At 47.0% G+C, this 19176-nt stretch overlaps 1 protein-coding gene across 3 annotated transcripts in view; it reads left to right on the top strand.

Moving 5' to 3' along the window:
• The window catches only part of ECE2 (endothelin converting enzyme 2), a 46327-nt gene that overhangs the window by 16255 nt on the left and 10896 nt on the right, over positions 1 to 19176 (top strand). For all 3 annotated transcript variants that reach the window (XM_083504087.1, XM_083504086.1, XM_083504088.1), the window contains 9 exons: positions 889 to 1013; positions 2463 to 2609; positions 2936 to 3001; positions 6958 to 7146; positions 12142 to 12284; positions 14559 to 14673; positions 15458 to 15568; positions 16277 to 16375; positions 16877 to 16954. In XM_083504087.1, coding sequence (XP_083360213.1) covers positions 889 to 1013; positions 2463 to 2609; positions 2936 to 3001; positions 6958 to 7146; positions 12142 to 12284; positions 14559 to 14673; positions 15458 to 15568; positions 16277 to 16375; positions 16877 to 16954 — 1073 coding nt within the window. The remainder of the gene's footprint in view (positions 1 to 888; positions 1014 to 2462; positions 2610 to 2935; positions 3002 to 6957; positions 7147 to 12141; positions 12285 to 14558; positions 14674 to 15457; positions 15569 to 16276; positions 16376 to 16876; positions 16955 to 19176) is intronic.

The following is a 19176-nucleotide window of genomic DNA, read 5'->3' on the forward strand; positions in this document are numbered from 1 at the left end:
GGTTAGCTGATATTGGGCCAAGCAAACGTTATCCCATACTTTGCAGTGCATTTCCCCAGAGTCTGATGTGGGGTGGGGGGTGGTTGGAGTGTGGGGGGGAGGAGTGAGTTTGTTGCACAAGAGAGTCAAACCTTTAATTCAGCAACCTGAATTGCAGGTACCGACCATTTTAGGTACATTCCAATTGATGCACCATTGAGTGGGTCCTTTTGGACCTGGAAAAGGGCAGAATGGGGGCTGTAATGGGGTATGGGGCACTTAAGCACATTCCGCCGGTGTGCACGGCGGCCAGGAACGCAATCTCCACACCAGATGGTTGTTGCATGTATTATATTTGTACCCCAGCCTTTTCCCCCTAGGAGCTCAAGGTGTGATAAGCAATTCTCCCCCTCTCCATTTTAGCTTCACAACAACCCTGTGAGGTAGTTTTGGCTGAGTAACAGTGACTGGCCCAGGGTCACCCAGCGGGCATCATGGCTGAGTGAGGGATTAAACCCTTCTCTCTCAGGTCCTAGTCCAGGCCTGCAACCATTACACCAAACTGGTTTCTGGTAGGTTAGACCATGTTGCACCAAGCAGTTATTCTTCTGCACCTTCTAGTGCATTTTCCTGCCACTTCCCTTCTTGCAAAAAAAAAAAGTTTGATTTTTGTGGAAAGGGTACTGATTCATTGTGCAAGTGCTCCAAATCAACTTTAATTGCAGGATCTGGATTTGCTGGTATGTGACTGAATCCTGCCCCCAAATAGTGGCAACTTGGAAGCACTAGTTCCCCACCCCAAGCATTGGAATATCTTGAGTTGCCTGGAACCAGGAAACTGTAGGAACCAGGAAACTTGGGGCCTTCAGGTTGACCAGCGCTTGCCACTTTCTCATCTTTCCTTGGCAGAGAATGCAACTTTCAACTCCAGCAGCGAGGCAGAGAGGAAGACCCAGCGCTATTACTTGTCTTGCCTTAAAGAGCAGAAGATTGAGGAACTGGGCTCCCAGCCGTTGATGGAGCTCATTGAGAAGGTGAGCCTGGCAGGGAAATGGGTGCAAGCAGAATGTGCAGAGAAGGAGGGAAGGTCTCATTCCAGCATGTGAGAACTGGCCCTCTTTTTACTCCTGCCACTGGGCTGGGCTGGGTATGAAGTCAATGAATGGCAGTTGCCATGTTAGCACCAAAAGAAGGATAGAAGAAGTGGGAACCAAACTCTGGAGCTCTCCTGCGTTGGTTGCTTTTGCAGCAAAAACTACAAAGTTTAATCATTATGGCATAAGCTTTATAGACAAGACTTCATCAGATGCCTGGAGTGTACTCTTGAGTTGCAGTTGTGTGTGTGTGTGTGTGTGTGTGAGAGAGAGAGAGAGAGAGAGAGAGAGAGAGAGAGAGAACACACACACAAACACAGTGGGATGAAAGTGAGGAAATGAAATGGGAAAAGTGCAGACAGTGACAATTCAGTTAGAGCTCAAATGGATCCAAACAGCAGCAGATGCAAAATCCACCCTCCTGGGAATCGCTGCTTTCATTTCTAGTTGTCAGAGGTCCAGGAGAAAAACATTGGGAAGGAGAGGCAGAATTTAGTGAAATCACAGAAGCCAGAAAAACGAGGCAGGGGAGGATTTGCAGGAGCTTTGGGTTGTTAGCAACTTGCGCAGCTCTTTCCTTCTTGTTACTAGAGAATATGTAATGACTATTTAAGAAATTTATATACCATCATTTGTTCTACAAAGTCCAGGATGGTGAACAAGAAGTGTAAACAATTAATAACACAACGCTAAAATATCTGTAATAAAATCCATAATATTAACAATAAAATGAGGCAGCAAGCAAGAACATGCAGCAAGTTAAGGAAAGACACTCTTTAAAATGCCAGGGGATATTATTATTTTTAATCTTAGCATGTGGCAGAAAAAATGGAAATTCCGGTGTCATTTGGGTTGGGCATTCCGTATGCAGGATGACATCGCCTTGCATTGCACACTTCTGATGAAGGTAAAAGGTAAAGGGACCCCTGACCATTAGGTCCAGTTGTGACCGACTCTGGGGTTGTGGTACTCATCTCGATTTATTGGCCAAGGGAGCCGGCATGCAGCTTCTGGGTCATGTGGCCAGAATGACTAAGCCGCTTCTGGTGAACCAGAGCAGTGCACGGAAACGCCGTTTACCTTCCCGCAGGAGCGGTACCTATTTATCTACTTGCACTTGACGTGCTTTTGAACTGCTAGGTTGGCAGGAGCTGGGACCGAGCAACGGGAGCTCACCCCGTCACAGGGATTCGAACTGCCGACCATCTGATCGGCAAGTCCTAGGCTCTGTGGTTTAACCCACAGCGCCACCTGCGTCCCATTCTGATGAAGGAGGCACTTATAAAAGAACTTCAGCAGGTGATCTCAAAATGCAGGCAAGATGCTGGTGGCAATTTCTCTCTTGTTCACCTTACTCTCTGCATCCTCCTTCTCTTCCCCCACCCCCAGATTGGAGGCTGGAACATCACCGGCCCATGGAATCAGAGCAACTTCATGGAAGTCCTGAAACTGGTATCGGGAACGTACCGGGCTTCTCCATTCTTCACCGTTTTTGTGGGTGCTGATTCCAAGAGCTCCAACAGCAACATCATCCAGGTGAGCCCTGCTACCTGAGAGCATTTCTGTGCAAAAGGAGCTTGGGGGAAGGGGAATCTCTGTCGGCATCCTGATCTCATCAGGAAGCACCGTAACTCCATAGCATAGCAGGTGGGGCTGAGAATGTCCTCTACCTGAAACCTGGGAGAGCTGCTGCCAGTCTGTGTAGACAGCACTAAGCTGGATGGGCCTATGGTCTTACCTGCGCAAGGCACCTTCCTTATCTTCCTCTCCTGTGCTATAGGGAGCTAGAAGGAGCTGTAGGGGAAGCTAAGGGCTGGGTGTTTTGCCGCATAGACTCACTGGTTCCCTTTTGTACACGGCAGCTGGACCAGTCAGGACTTTTCTTACCATCGCGGGATTACTACCTGAACAAGACAGCCAACGAAAAGGTAAGGTGGTCGCAGTCCGCACTAGGTACCAACCCCTGCCTCTCACTTTGGGTCATGCACACTTCCACTTGTCTTGCTGCTTTCCCCTGGAGAAACCTTCTCTTTACTGGTGAATGAACACTGATCAGTTTTTCTGTGGTTCAACACTCATTCCAATTCAATGGTAAACAGCGAGTTTCCCCAGAGAAAGTGGTGGGGAGCACGAAAAACCGCTCGGGCCCTTGCCTAGGGAGCACATGACAAGTACAAAACCTCTTGGATCCATGTTTTCTAGGCAGAAGGAAAGCTGAAGGGTAGATGAGCCCTTGCTCTCTCACTCTCACGAAAGCTGAGTTCTAGCAACATCTGGAGGGCAGCCAGTTCTCTGCCAATGCTTTAGTAAATAAATACCCTGCTCCCACCGACTCTGAAATGGTCTGCTTTTTGTCATTGCTAGTCACATTTACCAATAAATCTTTGTTCTCTAGCCCACGAGCTGCTTGCGCAGTAGGACTCTGCTGGCTCTGTTCAGACCCTGAAAATTATTTTATTTTTGGGGGGTGGTGCCTCCTTCTTCTAAGGCAAGTGTCAAAATGCTTTCTGAGGTGAGGATGGGCGGGACAGACCCCTTTGGTTGACATTCTCAATAGCTTCTCATTGGTAGGTATTCCTTTATCGAGTTGGCAAATAAAGCACAGATACTTGAGGATAAGCAGAGATGCCTATTCCTTTCTGTATACCAGGGCTTCTGTGCATGAATATTAGTTTTACTAATATTGATTAGGGCGGAATTTGGTGACGCACCATGACGAATGTTTCGTCTGAGCAAGGATTGCAGCTTGCTAGACAGAGCGACCTCTTCTTTCCTCCCCGCAAGCTGTTCTCCCAACTACCCCCCAGCCAATTTTGGCAGGGGGGGAGGGAAAGCCCCATTGCGCAAGTCCTTATGACGGGTGTTAACTGACAGGGTTGGTTCAGTGAATGCTGCCTTTTAAATATTTATATAACACCACATGTAAGTACACTGCGCATTTATTCTTCTATCCCTCCTTTCTTCCAAGGAAGCTTAAGGGAGCACATAGTGTTCTCCCCCTCCCCTTTCACCCTCACAACAGCCCTGTGAAGTAGGTTAGGCTGAGAGACATTGACCTTCCTCAAGTCTCCCAGTGAGCTTCATGGCTGAGTGGGGATTCGAACCCCCAGGACACCACCTGACGCTCTTAAGCACTAAGCCACGTTGGCTCTGCAAAGGTCAATGCTTTACAAAGAACAGGTGTGTGACAAGTCCCTGCCCCAGGCAGATTACTATCCAAAAATAGACACAAGAAGCCAGCAGGAGGAGGAAAGAGAAACGGAAGCAGCAGCAAATAGGGAAAGAACAATGGGATCATGAACAGAATAATAAAATCATAAACAGAATAATAAAACTGTACAATTGCAGGGTTTGGAGAGTCATCTATCCCACCCCTGTCTCAGCTAAAGCATCCATGACAGATGTGTGGGGCACATTGGCCTCGTGGCTGATGGGAGTTGGGGCCCAACAAAATCTAGAGGGCCGCAGCTTCCCCCTCCTATCTTTCACAATTTGACAGGTGAGATATTGTCAGTGGCCTGCCTTGTTGAGCATCAAGCAAAGCCCTAAGTGTTGCAAACTTCAGCTGGTACAGCTAGATGATTAACTGGGACTGTGTTCATGGTATGCCTTTAGAGCACATTCGAAGAACATTTCTTTCCCCTCCACCCCTCAAAGAATTCTGGGCCCTGTTGTTCTCGAAGGGCTTCTGGGAACTGTAGCTCCCTGAGGGGTAAAATTACACTGCCTAGAATTATTTGGCGCTTTGAATGTGCTTTAAAAGTACGGTGTGTGTGCACAGATCTCTACACATGGAACGTAGTTAAATCTACGTTGGCGGTGTTAAAACAGCCCTGCTGGCTTCCAGTATGTTTTCACACACAATTTCAGAAATGCTGGTTTTAACCTTTATAGCCATTTCAAGCTTAGGAACTGGCAATCTGAAGGAAGCCCACAATCCTGCCTGGGTGCTGGGGGCTGGGAGACTGCTATTAATGATTATTTTATTATTGCGCTGTCTGTTCTTATGCTTGTTCTTATGTTTGTATTATTGGTGCTCTGTAAAATGTGTTCTTAATGTTGCACGCTGCTCTGGAATCTTTTGATAAAGGGTGGTGCCGCATATAAATTGAATAAATCATCATCATCATCATCTGTGGAAGCTATTCTATCAGTGCCCTTAATGTCAGGGCAGAGATGGGTGACAGCAGCAGAGTGGTGGGGCTTTTCAGTTTATGAAACACGCCCCCACCCCCTAGAGAAATTTGCCTGCCGTCAGTTCCATTCCATTCTAGGCACCAGGTCAAAATAAGTATTTTTACCCGGGATTTTAATTGAGCACCGATGGCGACAGTTATGCTGCTGCTGAGCTCGTTTCCTGCAGCGTTTTATGGGCATTTCACCTGATTTTATGTTGCCTTATGCTGATTTTTTAAAAAATCATTATGCTTTATGGTTTTGTTGTTCTGGGAGCTTGGTGTGAGTTTTTTTGTCACCTCAAAGCAGCCTTGTGAATTTTTGGCTAAATTGGAAGATGGTAGAACAGGTACTTTAAATAGAGAAATAAATGCCGTCTAGCATGTCTCAGCAGCTACCAGAAGCTAGAAGCTTGCTTTAAGCATATAAACTGCTTAGATCCTCTGGTTGGGGCAGAGATTCTGTGCTCAAACTGAACTGTAGCATTATTATTATCATTATTATTTTTATTATTAATTTCTGTACATGTCAAGGTAAATGAAATTGAAAAGATAGGTGTGAAGAGAAAGGGAACAGATGCAGAGGCCAGGACAACTTGTGGGGAGCTCAGCACAGCACTTTGGTCTATCCCAGGGGTCTCCCTCACCCCTCATGGGCCAAGTGTGACAGGTGGGTAACTCCGCCCACCTGCCAATCACACCTGATGTCACAATGACATCAGGTGACTTTTCTTTTTGCCTGCAAGGGTCTTCAGAAACCCCTTTCAAAGCACCGACTTCAGACATGACAATCATCCAACTGGCGGAGCCTGCAAGGACCTCTGGAAAGGGTTGGGCAATAAAGCGTTTTGCAAACACTGACAGCCTGGAGGCCCCCCCTGCCCACCCCCAGATGTTTTCACAGCAGAGAGAAGATGCTTTGAGAAGCAGCATCTTCTCACCACTGCTCACCACGGGAGGCAGCCATGGGAGGCAGCCACGTGCAGAAACAAAAATAATTTTATAGTATTATTATTATTGTTATTATTTTATTAACGTTTCACATGTGTTTAAAGTGCTTGACTTGTGTTATTCAGAAGTAATTTTTACAACAGCCCTGCAAGACAAGACAGTGTTGGTGGAGGGGGAGGTGGGGGCTGCTGATTCGGAGCAGTTTGCCTGAACTCACATGGCAGGCAAGCACATGGCACGGGCAAGATTCAAACTGGTGACTTCCTCATTCACAGCTCTATCTCTTTAGCCACCTGCACTGCACCAGCATAGATCCTCATTCCACCCCCCCCCCCACAGCTCCTGACACTTCAGTCCCAAACAACAAAAGATTTAAGTTTTAAAAGATTTCAGTTTTGGAGGTGTGCCATCATTCCTCATCCTGGTGAAAGGAGGAGAACAAGTTTTTGAAGTGGAGATTTTTATCCCAGACATTAACCGATTGCATTGTTTTTAATATGTGCAGTTGTTTTCATTGCATTGTGGGATTGCTTAGGGATGCTTCGTGTGAAGAGATTCATAAATAATAGCAATTAGGTTGGGGGAGACAGTGGCAGCCCAGCCTAAAGCACCTTAACTCCCATAGTTTGAAAAAGGTGCTGGATAAGATAAGAGCTGAGTGGGGAGGAAAGGTGGCCTGTTGCTGCTGTCGCCTTTTGTTCTCCTTGGCTGGTGAAATTTCCTGGAATCACCCAGGTGCTTTGCACCCTCTCTGGCAGGTGCTGGCTGCTTACCTGGACTACATGGTGGAGCTGGGGATGCTGCTGGGGGGGGCCAGAGCTTCGACGGAAGAGCAGATGCAGCGGGTGCTGGACCTGGAGACCGAGCTGGCCAACCTCACCGTCCCCCAAGACGAGCGGCGGGACGACGAGAAAATTTACCACAAGCTGAACATCGCCGGGCTGCAGGTGGGACCTGCCTGGATAAGGCCCTGGGGAGGAGCGGAGCTGGCAGGGAGGGGTCTTGTTCAGTCTCTTGGTTTGGTCCTGACTCTAAATGGGGTTCTTTGGCAACCAGGGACATCTTGCGTAATTTGAGCAGAGAGAGGTGGGGCCATTCCTTGGGCCAGTGATGGCTAGCCTGTGGCCTTCCAGGCACTGTTGCTGGAGGCGTGGCCAGCAACCAGGGCTGCTGGGAGTTGTAGTTCAACAGCCCCCTGCCCTGCCAGTCCCAAAGGGCTGTTGGAAAAATGCCCTGGGAAGGCTGCCAACTTCCCAAGTCTTTAGAGCGTCTCTCCAGTGGTCCTCTCTGGCTGTAAATCTCCCTCAGTCCTGAGAGACCGGTAATAAGCAACCCTTCTCTCCTGAAAAGAGCACGCCAGTCTTCTGGTATATCATAGCAGAAGAAAGACTCAGTCGTAGTTCTAAACTACTTTATTTACAGTCTTATATACATCAGACTCCATCAGTACACCTGTGCTCTCTGAACCCCAGTACATACAGAAGTAAAACCAACTTCCAACAGTACTCAGAAGGAAGAGATAAGACAGACTTCCTTTCTCACGCTCTCTCAGACACTCATAAAACATAGTGCCCTCCCCTGGAGCAGCTCTGATAGATAAAAACCCTAGCAAGGGCATCATCCACCCTGTTAGTAAGCATTCCGCCAGCTGAGGCTTGTGGGCAGAGGCTGGATGACCACCTCTCAGGGATGCTGCAGCAGTGGGTCTCCTGCCTCAGCAAGGAGGGTTGGGTTTGAGAGCCTCTAAGGTCCCTTCTCTGTGATTTTTGGAGGCTGCAGTTGTGTTGTGCAGGTGCTTTGGGAGGTTCCCCAGACATATAGGGGCAGATAGAGGGGCATATAGCAGTGCCTTCAAAGGTCCCCAGCCAACCAGCTTTTCCTCTCTCCTTTCCTTGCAGTAGCACCCTCTTCTCCCACCTTCCTCCTTCTCCCTCATCCTGGTTTCCTGCAGCCTCCTTAACAGAGAACCAGCTTTTGTTGCATAAGCAAAGACCTCACTGCACAGGCGGCAGCCAAAGCCGTCATCAGACCCTTCATTAGGATTCCATCTCCGTGCTGCTATTCAGCCGCTGTGAACGTCACGCCCAGGAGCCTGGCTAGCTGATCGGCATCCCAATGAGCCCAGAGTTGCAGCTGTGATGCTGAGGCTGGCCTCCGGGCACTCCTCAGATGCAGTTCTGCTCCTGGAGGCAAGAGGGTTGTGTTCGACGTAAGCACACCAGCGCACAGTGTTCCTCCTTGCAGCCATGGGGCAATCTCCCCCTTTCCTCCCCTCGTACACCCTCTGTTTCTGTCCCGGAGGCTCCCTCAGTCCTCTGGGGCAAATTTGGGGATGGCGCGTCATCGTCGTTTCATTTGCACACCGTCTTTGCATGGTCAAGGCGGTTTTCAACAAACATGAAACAATTTACATAATTGCAAAAGCAGTCGTCAGCAGTAAATGGAACACATCGTCAAGCAAGCGCATGCACACACACACACAAAATCAAACAATTTCCACATAATAATCTCTTAAAACAAAGATACAAACAATTAATATCAGTAACAGCAACAACAAAAATAGGAGTATAGCATCTAGATCAAGGGAAGTAATAGTGCCACTGTATTCTGCTCTGGTCAGACCTCGCCTGGAGTACTGTGTCCAGTTCTGGGCACCACAGTTCAAGAAGGACACTGACAAACTGGAACATGTCCAGAGGAGGGCAACCAAAATGGCCAAAGGCCTGGAAACGATGCCTTATGAGGAACGGCTAAGGGAGCTGGGCATGATTAGCCTGGAGAAGAGGAGGTTAAGGGGTGATATGATAGCCATGTTCAAATATATAAAAGGATGTCACATAGAGGAGGGAGAAAGGTTGTTTTCTGCTGCTCCAGAGGAGCGGACACGGAGCAATGGATTCAAACTACAAGAAAGAAGATTCCACCTAAACATTAGGAAGAACTTCCTGACAGTAAGAGCTGTTCGACAGTGGAATTTGCTGCCAAGGAGTATGGTGGGGTCTCCTTCTTTGGAGGTCTTTAAGCAGAGGCTTGACAACCATATGTCAGGAGTGCTCTGATGGTGTTTCCTGCTTGGCAGGGGGTTGGACTCGATGGCCCTTGTGGTCTCTTCCAGCTCTATGATTCTATGATTCTATGATTCTATCTATGAAAACCCTAAACAATACTCCAGCCCAAGAGTCTGTTCAACAGGCTCAGCTTTTGTAGTTGGAGTCAGTCCGGGCACACACAGAGGGAGGAGCAGGGAGCAAAGTCCCATTGCACCTGTGCTGATCCTTGTGCTATTGCAAATATTTCACTGAGTACTGTACACAGTTCATCCTCCCCACCCACCCCCCTTGGGGATCACTGCTTCCCAAAAGGCCCATTGCAGCAAAAATGCAACAGAAATGTTGCATTTATTTATCTGTTTCTATCCCACCTTTTTACCCAAGGAGCTCCACCTGGCGTACATGGTTCTCCCCATCCTCATTTAATCTCCCCAACAACCCTGTGAGGTAGGTTAAGCTGAGGAGGAGTGACTGGCCCAAGATCACCCAGTGAACTTCATGGCTGAGTGAGGATTTGAGTCCTGGGCTCTCCCAGGTCCACGACAACATTCATATCTCTCACCTTTCCTCAAGCAGTCCTCCCCATTTCCAGTTCATCATCGCAACAGGTTAGATTAGACTGAGAGGCAGCAACTGGCTCTCACTTCCTGCTTGTGGGGGTTTCAGAGGCACCTGAAATAATAGAAAGATCTGCTAGGTCTGACCTGATCCAGCATCCAGGATCTTCTTAGATTTTTATGTACTAGCTAGGGAACTGAAGCATGAATCAGGAAGATCCCAGCTTGAATTTTGTCTCTGCCACTAGTTCACTAAGGCAAGGTCCTCTCAACCAAATGGTGGCGTTGTGGTTAGAGTGTCGGACTAGGATTTGGGAGACCAGGGTTTGAACCCCACCGCTTGGCTACATGAAGCTCCCTGGGTGCTGCTGGGCCAGTTGCTGCCTCTCCACCTAATCTACCTCGCAGGGTTGTTGCGGGGATTCAATGAGGAGTGGTGAGGACCACGTAAGCCACCTTGAGCTCCATGGAGGAATATATGTGCGATAAAGAAATAATGAATAAACAAATAATAGTGACTCGCCTCGGAAGGTTGCTGTAAGCATTGCAAGCTCTTTTAAGACAAGGGTTGGGCCATTCACAAGGCTGGCTTAGCTTGTGAAACTCCACATCCCCCCCCCAAAAAAACAACCCCTTGTTTTTGCACCTCTGTCCACTGGCTTCTGGCATTCCCACCCCATTGGGCACAATGTTTAACTCCCCTACCCTGGCCTCTCTCTCTCTCCCCCCTCAGCTCTGTATTCTGTTCCTCTGCTCCTCTTTGTTCTTCTTGTCCCCCTCCCATCCCTTGGACCTCCCAGTGAAACGGGGAAGCCAACCTTCTTCATCACTCATTGGTTGCCAAGCAACTATTTGCCATGGCAACATGGAGAGAGAGAGAGAGACAAATAAAATCTGATTGTAGAAGTGTCACTTCTGGGAAGTCCAGGCTTTGGCCTGTAGTGAATAGAGCTGGATTTGGTCCCTGGGGGAAAGGAACCAGGAGCCAACAAACTGGTCCCTTGCTATGGGGGGCGGGGGGGGGGCTGCCTCAGGACAGGGCTGTAAACTGAGGCAAGGAAGAGAAATCACTTACTGCTCACTCACGCTCCCAGCATGTTGCTCAGGACGTGGCCCCAGAACTTGTCTTTGGTGCTGGAGCCGATTGCCAGGACATATACAGGACTAATGTGAAGGAAATCAGGCACGTGCAGAGTTCATTTCTGCCACCACCCAAATAATCACGTTTGCAATCGGGCATATGGCAGCAAACCATAGGGAGCAAGCTTTTGAGTCCTGCAGAACATTAGCCGGGGTTTGGGGCAAAACTGGAAGGGGATGTGTGCCAAGGAGGGGGCTCGGTGAAGTTGCAAAGTTTGTTGCATCCACACTGTGCATTTAAAGCACATTTGTACCACTTTTAACATTCAAGGCCTTCTCCTAAAGAATCCTGGGAACTGTCGCTTACGCCCTCACAGGGCTACAGTTCCCATCACCCGTAGCAAACTACAGTTCCCAGGATTCTTTAGGGTGAGCGATGTGTTTTGAATGTATGCTGCAGATGCATAGGTACTGAGATCCCAAAGGACCAGAAAAAACTGTTCATGTACGCGACAACAGCTGCATGAACATTGCTAGCCCAGAGATGGAAAGAAGGGACAACCCCGACCAGAGAAGAATGGCAAACCAAGTTGATAGACAACTTGGCAAAATTAACTGGGAATCAAGAAGACGAGATCTTTAAAAAAGAATGGGAAAAGTTTATAATGTATATACAAGATTATTGTAAACAGGTTAAAACACTGGCAGGATTTTAAATACGCTTGTAATGTAACAGTATGTATGAATAACTTAGGAAGATTAAAAAAAACTGGAGAAGTAGTGATATGCAGTTAAAAACAGGATTAATAGGGCCCATGGAAGGGATGGGGGGAAAGTCAGGAGATTCAGAGTAATCTCGATATTTGGATTCAGAACTGGTTTTGTTGTATGTTTATATTTTTGAAAATCAAATAAAAAATTATTTCATAAAAAAAGAAGAATGTATGCTGCAGATGTGACGTAACTTAAGATGGACAGGTCACATTGCTCTGCTATGCACTATGGTCAGCTGGGTTACAGATGACTGAGCCCCCGCCAGATGTTTTTAAAATACAAAATTCAGTAGTTATGCAGCTGCATCTCCAGCCTCCTCTGCTTTTTGGAATATAAATCACAAGGCATGAGTTTCCAGCATCTGCAGCATGAGAGCGAAAAACTGGTCGGAGGGTGTGGCCAACCAGGCAGTCTCGCCAGTTCCTTTTCGCTTAAAGCTAAATTTATTTCTAAGCTTTAGGTTTCTTCTTGCTTTCTGCAGGTTCTTGCCCCTGCCATTGACTGGCTAGACTTCATCTCCTACTTCCTCTCACCACTAGAGCTAACCGAGGCTGAGCCTGTGGTGGTTTATGGCAAGGAATATTTGCAGCAGGTGTCCCAGCTTATCAATAACACCGACAAAAGGTACCAGGAGGTGGGGATGCAGCAGGAACACAATGCCTCTGTGTGTGTGTGTGTGTGTGTGTGTGTGTGCGTGTGTGTGTGTGTGTGTGTGTGCTCATTTGTGTGTTTCCTCGTGCCCAGAAGGCCTGGACACAATCTGCTCTTACAGCTTGGCTCAGTGGCCTTCTTCTCAGATATATTCTCTGCCTGTAATGCTGGGTGCAGAATATTGTGCTGCTGTGAGATTGATTTAGAATATGTTCGAGCAGCCCCGTGTCATAGGTTCCCAGGGCAGGTGTACAATTTAAAAGAATAAAGCACCACAATGGAATTCTACCAGAAAATCCGAAAACAGCAACCTCCATTTGACAAGTCAGGTTGAACCATAGAACAGCAATTAAGGGCTTACCTGCACTTTTACTTTGACCTTTATTTTGATCTGATTGTATACCACAGAATGGCCAGTGGTCACAGATGATGGGAGTTGTAGTCTGACAACAAGTGGAGGCCACAGATTTCAGCATCCTTGGTATGCTTTGGTTTTGGCTGAATCAGCCTCTGGTGCCTCTGACACAGCGGATTCTTTTAGAATGTGGCAAAGCTCACAGCTCTGTGAGTGTTTACTAGCGAAGGCTCAGAAACCAGATTAGATCGTAGGCAAGGTTTGCAGCTAATGGGGCATTCGTCATGGCTGTTTACAATGCCTGCCCACATAGGCACGATGCAAGTGTGTTTTGGCGCTCTACACAGTGGTGTGCCCTTATCCCACGGCAACCCAGCTTTTACTAAACATCAACATACGCTCTGTTTCATTCTACGCAGAGTGCTATTATGTGTCATCTCTTTGGGAAGGAAAAAGCAGCTCAAAAAGGAATTTGCAATGAGTGTGGAGGGGAGCCATGCAAGTAGATTTAGCTCCTTGTAGAAGAAGAAGAAGAAGAGTTTGGACTTGATATCCCGCCTTTCGCTCCCCTTAAGGAGTCTCAAAGCGGCTAACAATCTCCTTTCCCTTCCTCCCCCACAACAAACACTCTGTGAGGTGAGTGAGGCTGAGAGACTTCACAGAAGTGTGACTGGCCCAAGGTCACCCAGCAGCTGCATGTGGAGGAGCAGAGACTCGAACCCGGTTTCCCAGATTACGAGACTACCGCTCTTAACCACTACACCACACTGGCTCCATCTCCCCTACACAGGTCCCTTCTCAAACTTTATGCTATTTGCAAACAACAACAACAACCCTAGAAAGCATAATTATTACCTCAAGGACCACTTCTCCCCATATCAGCCAACCTGGACCCTGTGACCATCACCTGAGGCCCTTCTGTGTGTGCCTCCTACCAAAGAAGTATGGAGGGTAGCAACATGAGAACAGGGCTTTTTCTGCAGTGGCTCCCCACTTGTGGAATTCTTTCCCCAGGGAGGCTTGCTTGGCACCCTCTTTACATACCTTTAGGCACCAGGCAAGATCATTCCTCTTCTCCCAGGCCTTGGGCTAATTAAACAACCTATGGCCTTCTAAACTGAGGGTGGGGGTGGATATTGTTTTTGTTACTAAGCTTTGCATTTTTGCGTTTTTATATTGTAAACTACCCTGTGATCTTTGGATTGAGGGCAGTATAGAAAATATTGTTTTGCATTCCTGTCTTGTTCCCCCCCTTCCCCTTCAGTACCCCTCATGCAAGCAGGCAATGTGAGAAAGCACAATAAATGCTCCCAGATGACTTCTTTACTGAGCACTCATCCTGATTGGTTTGCAGGGAGATTAGGCAACACTGGCTATTTAGTGAGCATTCATTTTTTTGATCATTTGCTTGAATGAAGGTTAGATGACGATGCATCAAAGCAAGTGTTAGCCCACATTTCCCAGTGCATTCTCCCATCACTTTCCTTATCGCAAAAGTCCGATCTTTTGTGGAAGCAGGTTTTTTGCTCAAGTCTTTCCGATCATCACCCTGTCAGCCTAGTGTAGCCTTTCAGATTATATAAAAATCTGGAGCTTTTGAACCATAGGATTGTAGAGCTGGAAGGGACCGCGAGGGTCATCCAAGTACAACCCCTCTGCTATGCAGGTATCTTTCTTCCAACTTTCCTCAGCCTGGTGCAGGTGGCACTTGGGTTTGAGGCATGCAGGTGCCCAGCCAAAGTAGGAACTAAGCCTACAGCCGTGCCTTCCCATAAATAAGCAGCTGGGAGGAGAGTGTCTGAGCTTTGCAGAGGGTAGGGAGCACTCCAGCCCATTGGCCACCAATCCTGGGTCTCAGCTGGGTCCTCTTCTCTTTCTTTTCCTTCTTTGAGTGTCCTGAACAATTACATGATCTGGAACCTGGTTCAGAAGACAGCTTCCAGCCTGGATCAGCGGTTTGAGGCAGCCCAGGAGAAGCTTTTGGAGACCCTGTATGGTACCAAGAAGGTAAGCGAATCTTCCTTTGGGGCTGCATCTAATGATTGATTTGATTTGTAGGCCTCTGGAGCTGTCGGCACCCCAGGCCTCCTGGTTAGGTAGTCTGAGAACCAGCTGCAGCCCACCTGACCAGCTGTTTGTTTTGGGGGAGGCCTGTTGTTTGTTGGGGCAGGATCCTCAGCCAACCAGTGTCTTTACAGAGCAACACACGCGCCCAGCTCTGCTCCCCCTTACTTATTTATTATTACTACATTAATATCCTGCCTCTAAGGATATTTAAGAGTATTGTGCATGTTTCTTCTCTCTCTCCCCAATCTGTGCTTCCAACAACCCTGTGAGGTAGATTAGGTGAAGAGGTAAAGGTAAAGGGACCCCTGACCATTAGGTCCAGTCATGACCGACTCTGGGGTTGTGGTGCTCATCTCGCTTTATTGACCGAGGGAGCCGGCGTACAGCTTCCGGGTCATGTGGCCAGCATGACTACACCGCTTCTGGTGGACCAGAGCAGCGCATAGAAATGCCGTTTACCTTCCCGCTGGAGTGGTACCTATTTATCTACTTGCACTTTGACGTGCTTTCGAACTGCTAGGTTAGCAGGAGCAGGAACTGAGCAACAGGAGCTCGCCCCGTTGTGGGGATTCAAACCGCCGACCTTCTAATCGGCAAGTCCTAGACACTGTGGTTTAACCCACAGCGCCACCCGCACCCCTAAGGTGAAGAGGTACAAGACTCTTAACCACAACACCACATGGGCTGTCCCACTTACGTCTCGTTCTCTCTCGTTTCTCTGGAGTCCTGCACACCCCGCTGGCAAACTTGCATCTCCAACACTGATGACACTTTGGGCTTTGCCCTGGGGGCTCTGTTCGTAAAAGCCACCTTCGACCGGCACAGCAAGGAGATTGTGAGTATCCCCAGGCAAGCTGTCCTCTGTATGTCCCACCTTTAACAATACCCCGTGATGACAAATTCTCCTGTCCGTGTGCTGTATGTGGCCCCTACATATTTTTCTTCCCTGGGAGCAAAGCAGCTGGGGACAGGAAGCAGTAGCCGCAGCCGGGAAGGGGAGGGTTAAGCAGCTTCCTGCCAGCCTGTCACTCAACCTGAAACCATTTATAGCTGCTCTGCTCATCCTTCTCAGGAAGGATGGAACTTACATGCAGAAACAATCGCGGAACAACATTTAACCTGCAAGGAATCAGTCATTTATAGAATCAATAGAACTGTAGAGTTGGAAGGGACCCCGAGGGTCATCTACCCAACGTGAGGCTTGAATTGACAACCTTGAGATTAAGAGTCTCGTGCTCCACTGAGAGAGCTATCCCAGCACCAACTCTCTGGAACTCCCTGCCTATTGATATTATGCAGACACCTTCATGGCATTGTTTTCAGCGGCTGCTAACCGCTTTCATGTTTAGGCAAGGCTACCTATGGTACAGAACAACTTCCCAATAGGCTGGTATTTGCAGGATGTCCTCTCCTGCAGAGCACAGTGATTCATTGGGTGTATAGTGAATGAGATGGTATTCTGGTGATGACATGCTGGAGATGAGATGAGTGAAGGGGAACACACTGATGCCCTTCCATAGACTTCTTATGTCTTTTCCTTCAGGCAGAGGACATGATTGCTGAGATACGCACTGCTTTCGAGGAATCGCTGGACCATCTTGACTGGATGGACGAGAAGACGAAACAAGCCGCTAAAGAGAAGGTGCCCCATATATTTATTTTGCTGCCAATTCCTGACAATCATGGCCTTAATTTTTAAAGGAAGTTTCTATTCCTTATGACTGTGCATTTTACATTATGATAACTTAGATATGCGAAGGTCCAGGTGGGAGAATGCAGTCCTTCTGATAGGTTGGACCCATAGCTGTCAACTTTTCCCTTTTCTTTCGAGGAATCCTATTCAGAATAAGGGAATTTCCCTTTAAAAAAGGGAAACGTTGACAGCTATGGTTGGGCCTAAGCCTCAAGTAGAGCATGAAAGCAATGGCTATCCCTGGTTGTGTCTCCTCTTGCTGTTTGAAGATAGACTACCTCTGAGCATGGAGGTTCCATGTTTGCCAGCCATTGGGAGGTGGCGCCTGCAGATTTTACCAGCTGCATGTGGCGTGACCTGCACAGCCTGTTCCCCCCTCCTCGCCCCAACCTTTTATTGCAGTTGTGCAGCCTGCAAGCCTCGGCTGCCCATGCTTTCCTTTCTCTGCAGGCTGACTCCATTTACGACATGATCGGCTTCCCGGAGTTCATCCTTGATGACAAGGAGTTGGATGATGTCTATGATGGGGTAAGAGTAATATTCTACAGGCTTTAAGATGTGTTTGTGAGAAGTGGGGGTATTGCTTTGTTTTAACTAGTTGCTTGTGTTTTTGCCTTGTATTTTATTCTGCGAACCTCCCTGAGATGATGATGATGATGATGATTTATTCAATTTGTATACCACCCTATACCTGCAGGCCTTGGGGCCTGTGAAGAAGGGTGGTATAGTAATTAATTACATCCAAGTTAGTGGCCATTCTGCATGAGTGAGATCCATAATTTAACCATGCCTTCCTTTTTTCTATCCTGAATCTTCCAACATTCATTGGATGTCACCAAGTTCTAATGTTAGAAGATGATACACACACAAAAAGGCGACCTAGAATTCTAAAGAGGACTATTCCAAGGTTTCCATTATTTATCATCTGTTTTTTGAAACAGAAATAATCTCCCCTACAGGAGAGATGCAGCAGTCCTGGAGATACTGCCACACCAGGTCAATGCATGAAGTCCTCTTCCATCTCCCATTTCCAAAAACCCATTTAATGGAGTTCAAATAAGTTCAAATAGAGAACTTATCAGATATCAAACATTACACTTGATATTAGCCAATAGGCTGAGAGGCAATACTGGATTGTCCACAGAGGACTCAGGACTCCTTTTTCTGGTGGATTTTGAACTGTTTAAGAGCAAAAGGTTGCTGCAGGTTGGTCACTGACACATCAGACTAATGACCATTTCCAATTCCAGAAAATATACGGTGACAACATTTATAATAATAATAATAATAATAATAATAATAATAATAATAATAATAATTTACTTATACCCCGCCCGTCTGGCTGGGTTTCCCCAGCACTCTGGGCGGCTTCCAACAAAATATTAAAATACAATAATCTGTTAAACGTTAAAAGCTTCCCTAAACTGGGCTGCTTTCAGAAGTCTTCTAAAAGTCTGGTAGTTGTTCTTCTCTTTGACATCTGGTGGGAGGGAGTTCCACAGGGCGGGTGCCACTAGCGAGAAGGCCCTCTGCAGCTAAGCAGCCTCCTGGTGGGCAGTTTAATCTCAAAAGAAGTGTGGGTTTTCTCAGCCTTGTCTATTTCTTGAACACCTGCCTGGCTGCTCTGATAGGCATTGGCCAGATGTCTGCATTATCCCACCCACTTAGTGCATCATGCTCTGGGTATCTGTTAACTTGCTGCATGCCAGCAGAGGTCCCCAAAGTTTCACTTCAATGGCCTTCTGTTCTTTGGAAAGAATAATGGGAAAATACAGTGTGGAAATGCTGAGGGTGGCAGGAGAGGATATATTGTTTATTAATATCCTTCCTAACTTTCGCTAGCAAGTGTCTTCACTTGGCAGAGTGCATTCCCCTTCTTACGCAGCAGAAAGCTGGTTGCAAACTCATGTGAGTTTCTTAAGACAATAAACAATTCAATCTGGCTGATTGAGATATGTTCTAATATTCCTGGTAAGACCCCTTTGAATCCCTCCTAAAGGAATAAAGGCACAATAGTCTTTTTTTAATGATATTTATTAAGGTTTCAAAGAAAAGAATTACATGAATTAAAAAAGAAGAAAAAGAAAGACAGAAATAAAAATAAAAGAAAAAATACAAAATACAAAAAAGATAAAAAAACACTTAAAAAAATACATCAGTCTTTCCATACCTTACATTCATTTCCTTGTTTCCCTGACCTCCTCATGCCTCCCTTTTTTGTATTCCAATTCAGTTAGTTAATTCAGCAATTTCTTTCCCTCTTTGTTTTTATCTTAGTCCTTTAACATAATATATTATAACTTTGGATTCTCACCTGTTAACAATCCATTTTTACATACACCTTTATAACATTGCTTCTTAAACCACTTAACTTCATTCTGACATCATTCTAACATTCAAAAGACACAACAGTCTTATTCATAAGTAACAAAAAGTAGTTTTACTCACGATCAGGCAGAGCACAGTGTGACCCCTGAAGGCAGACTTTAGGCTTAAAGTTACAAATGTGTACAAACAGGTTTACCCCATGTGGGAGATGGGGGGCTGCTGGTTGGCAGCCAGCAGTACAGTCCAGGTGATGCAGAAAGCAGGCAGGACAAACAGGAAGGTCGAAAAGAGAGAAGGTAGCTGTGTGACTTGGCCTTTTACCAGGTCTGGAAAGGTCATGCCCATCTACTAGTCACATGCAAGGAAGCATTCCCCAGGCCAGGAGGAACAGGAAGTTTTGACTGGCTGGACCGAACATTGCA

The sequence above is a fragment of the Podarcis liolepis genome, assembly GCF_965112155.1.
Source record: "Podarcis liolepis genome assembly, chromosome: 5".
Classification (NCBI taxonomy): domain Eukaryota; kingdom Metazoa; phylum Chordata; class Lepidosauria; order Squamata; family Lacertidae; genus Podarcis; species Podarcis liolepis.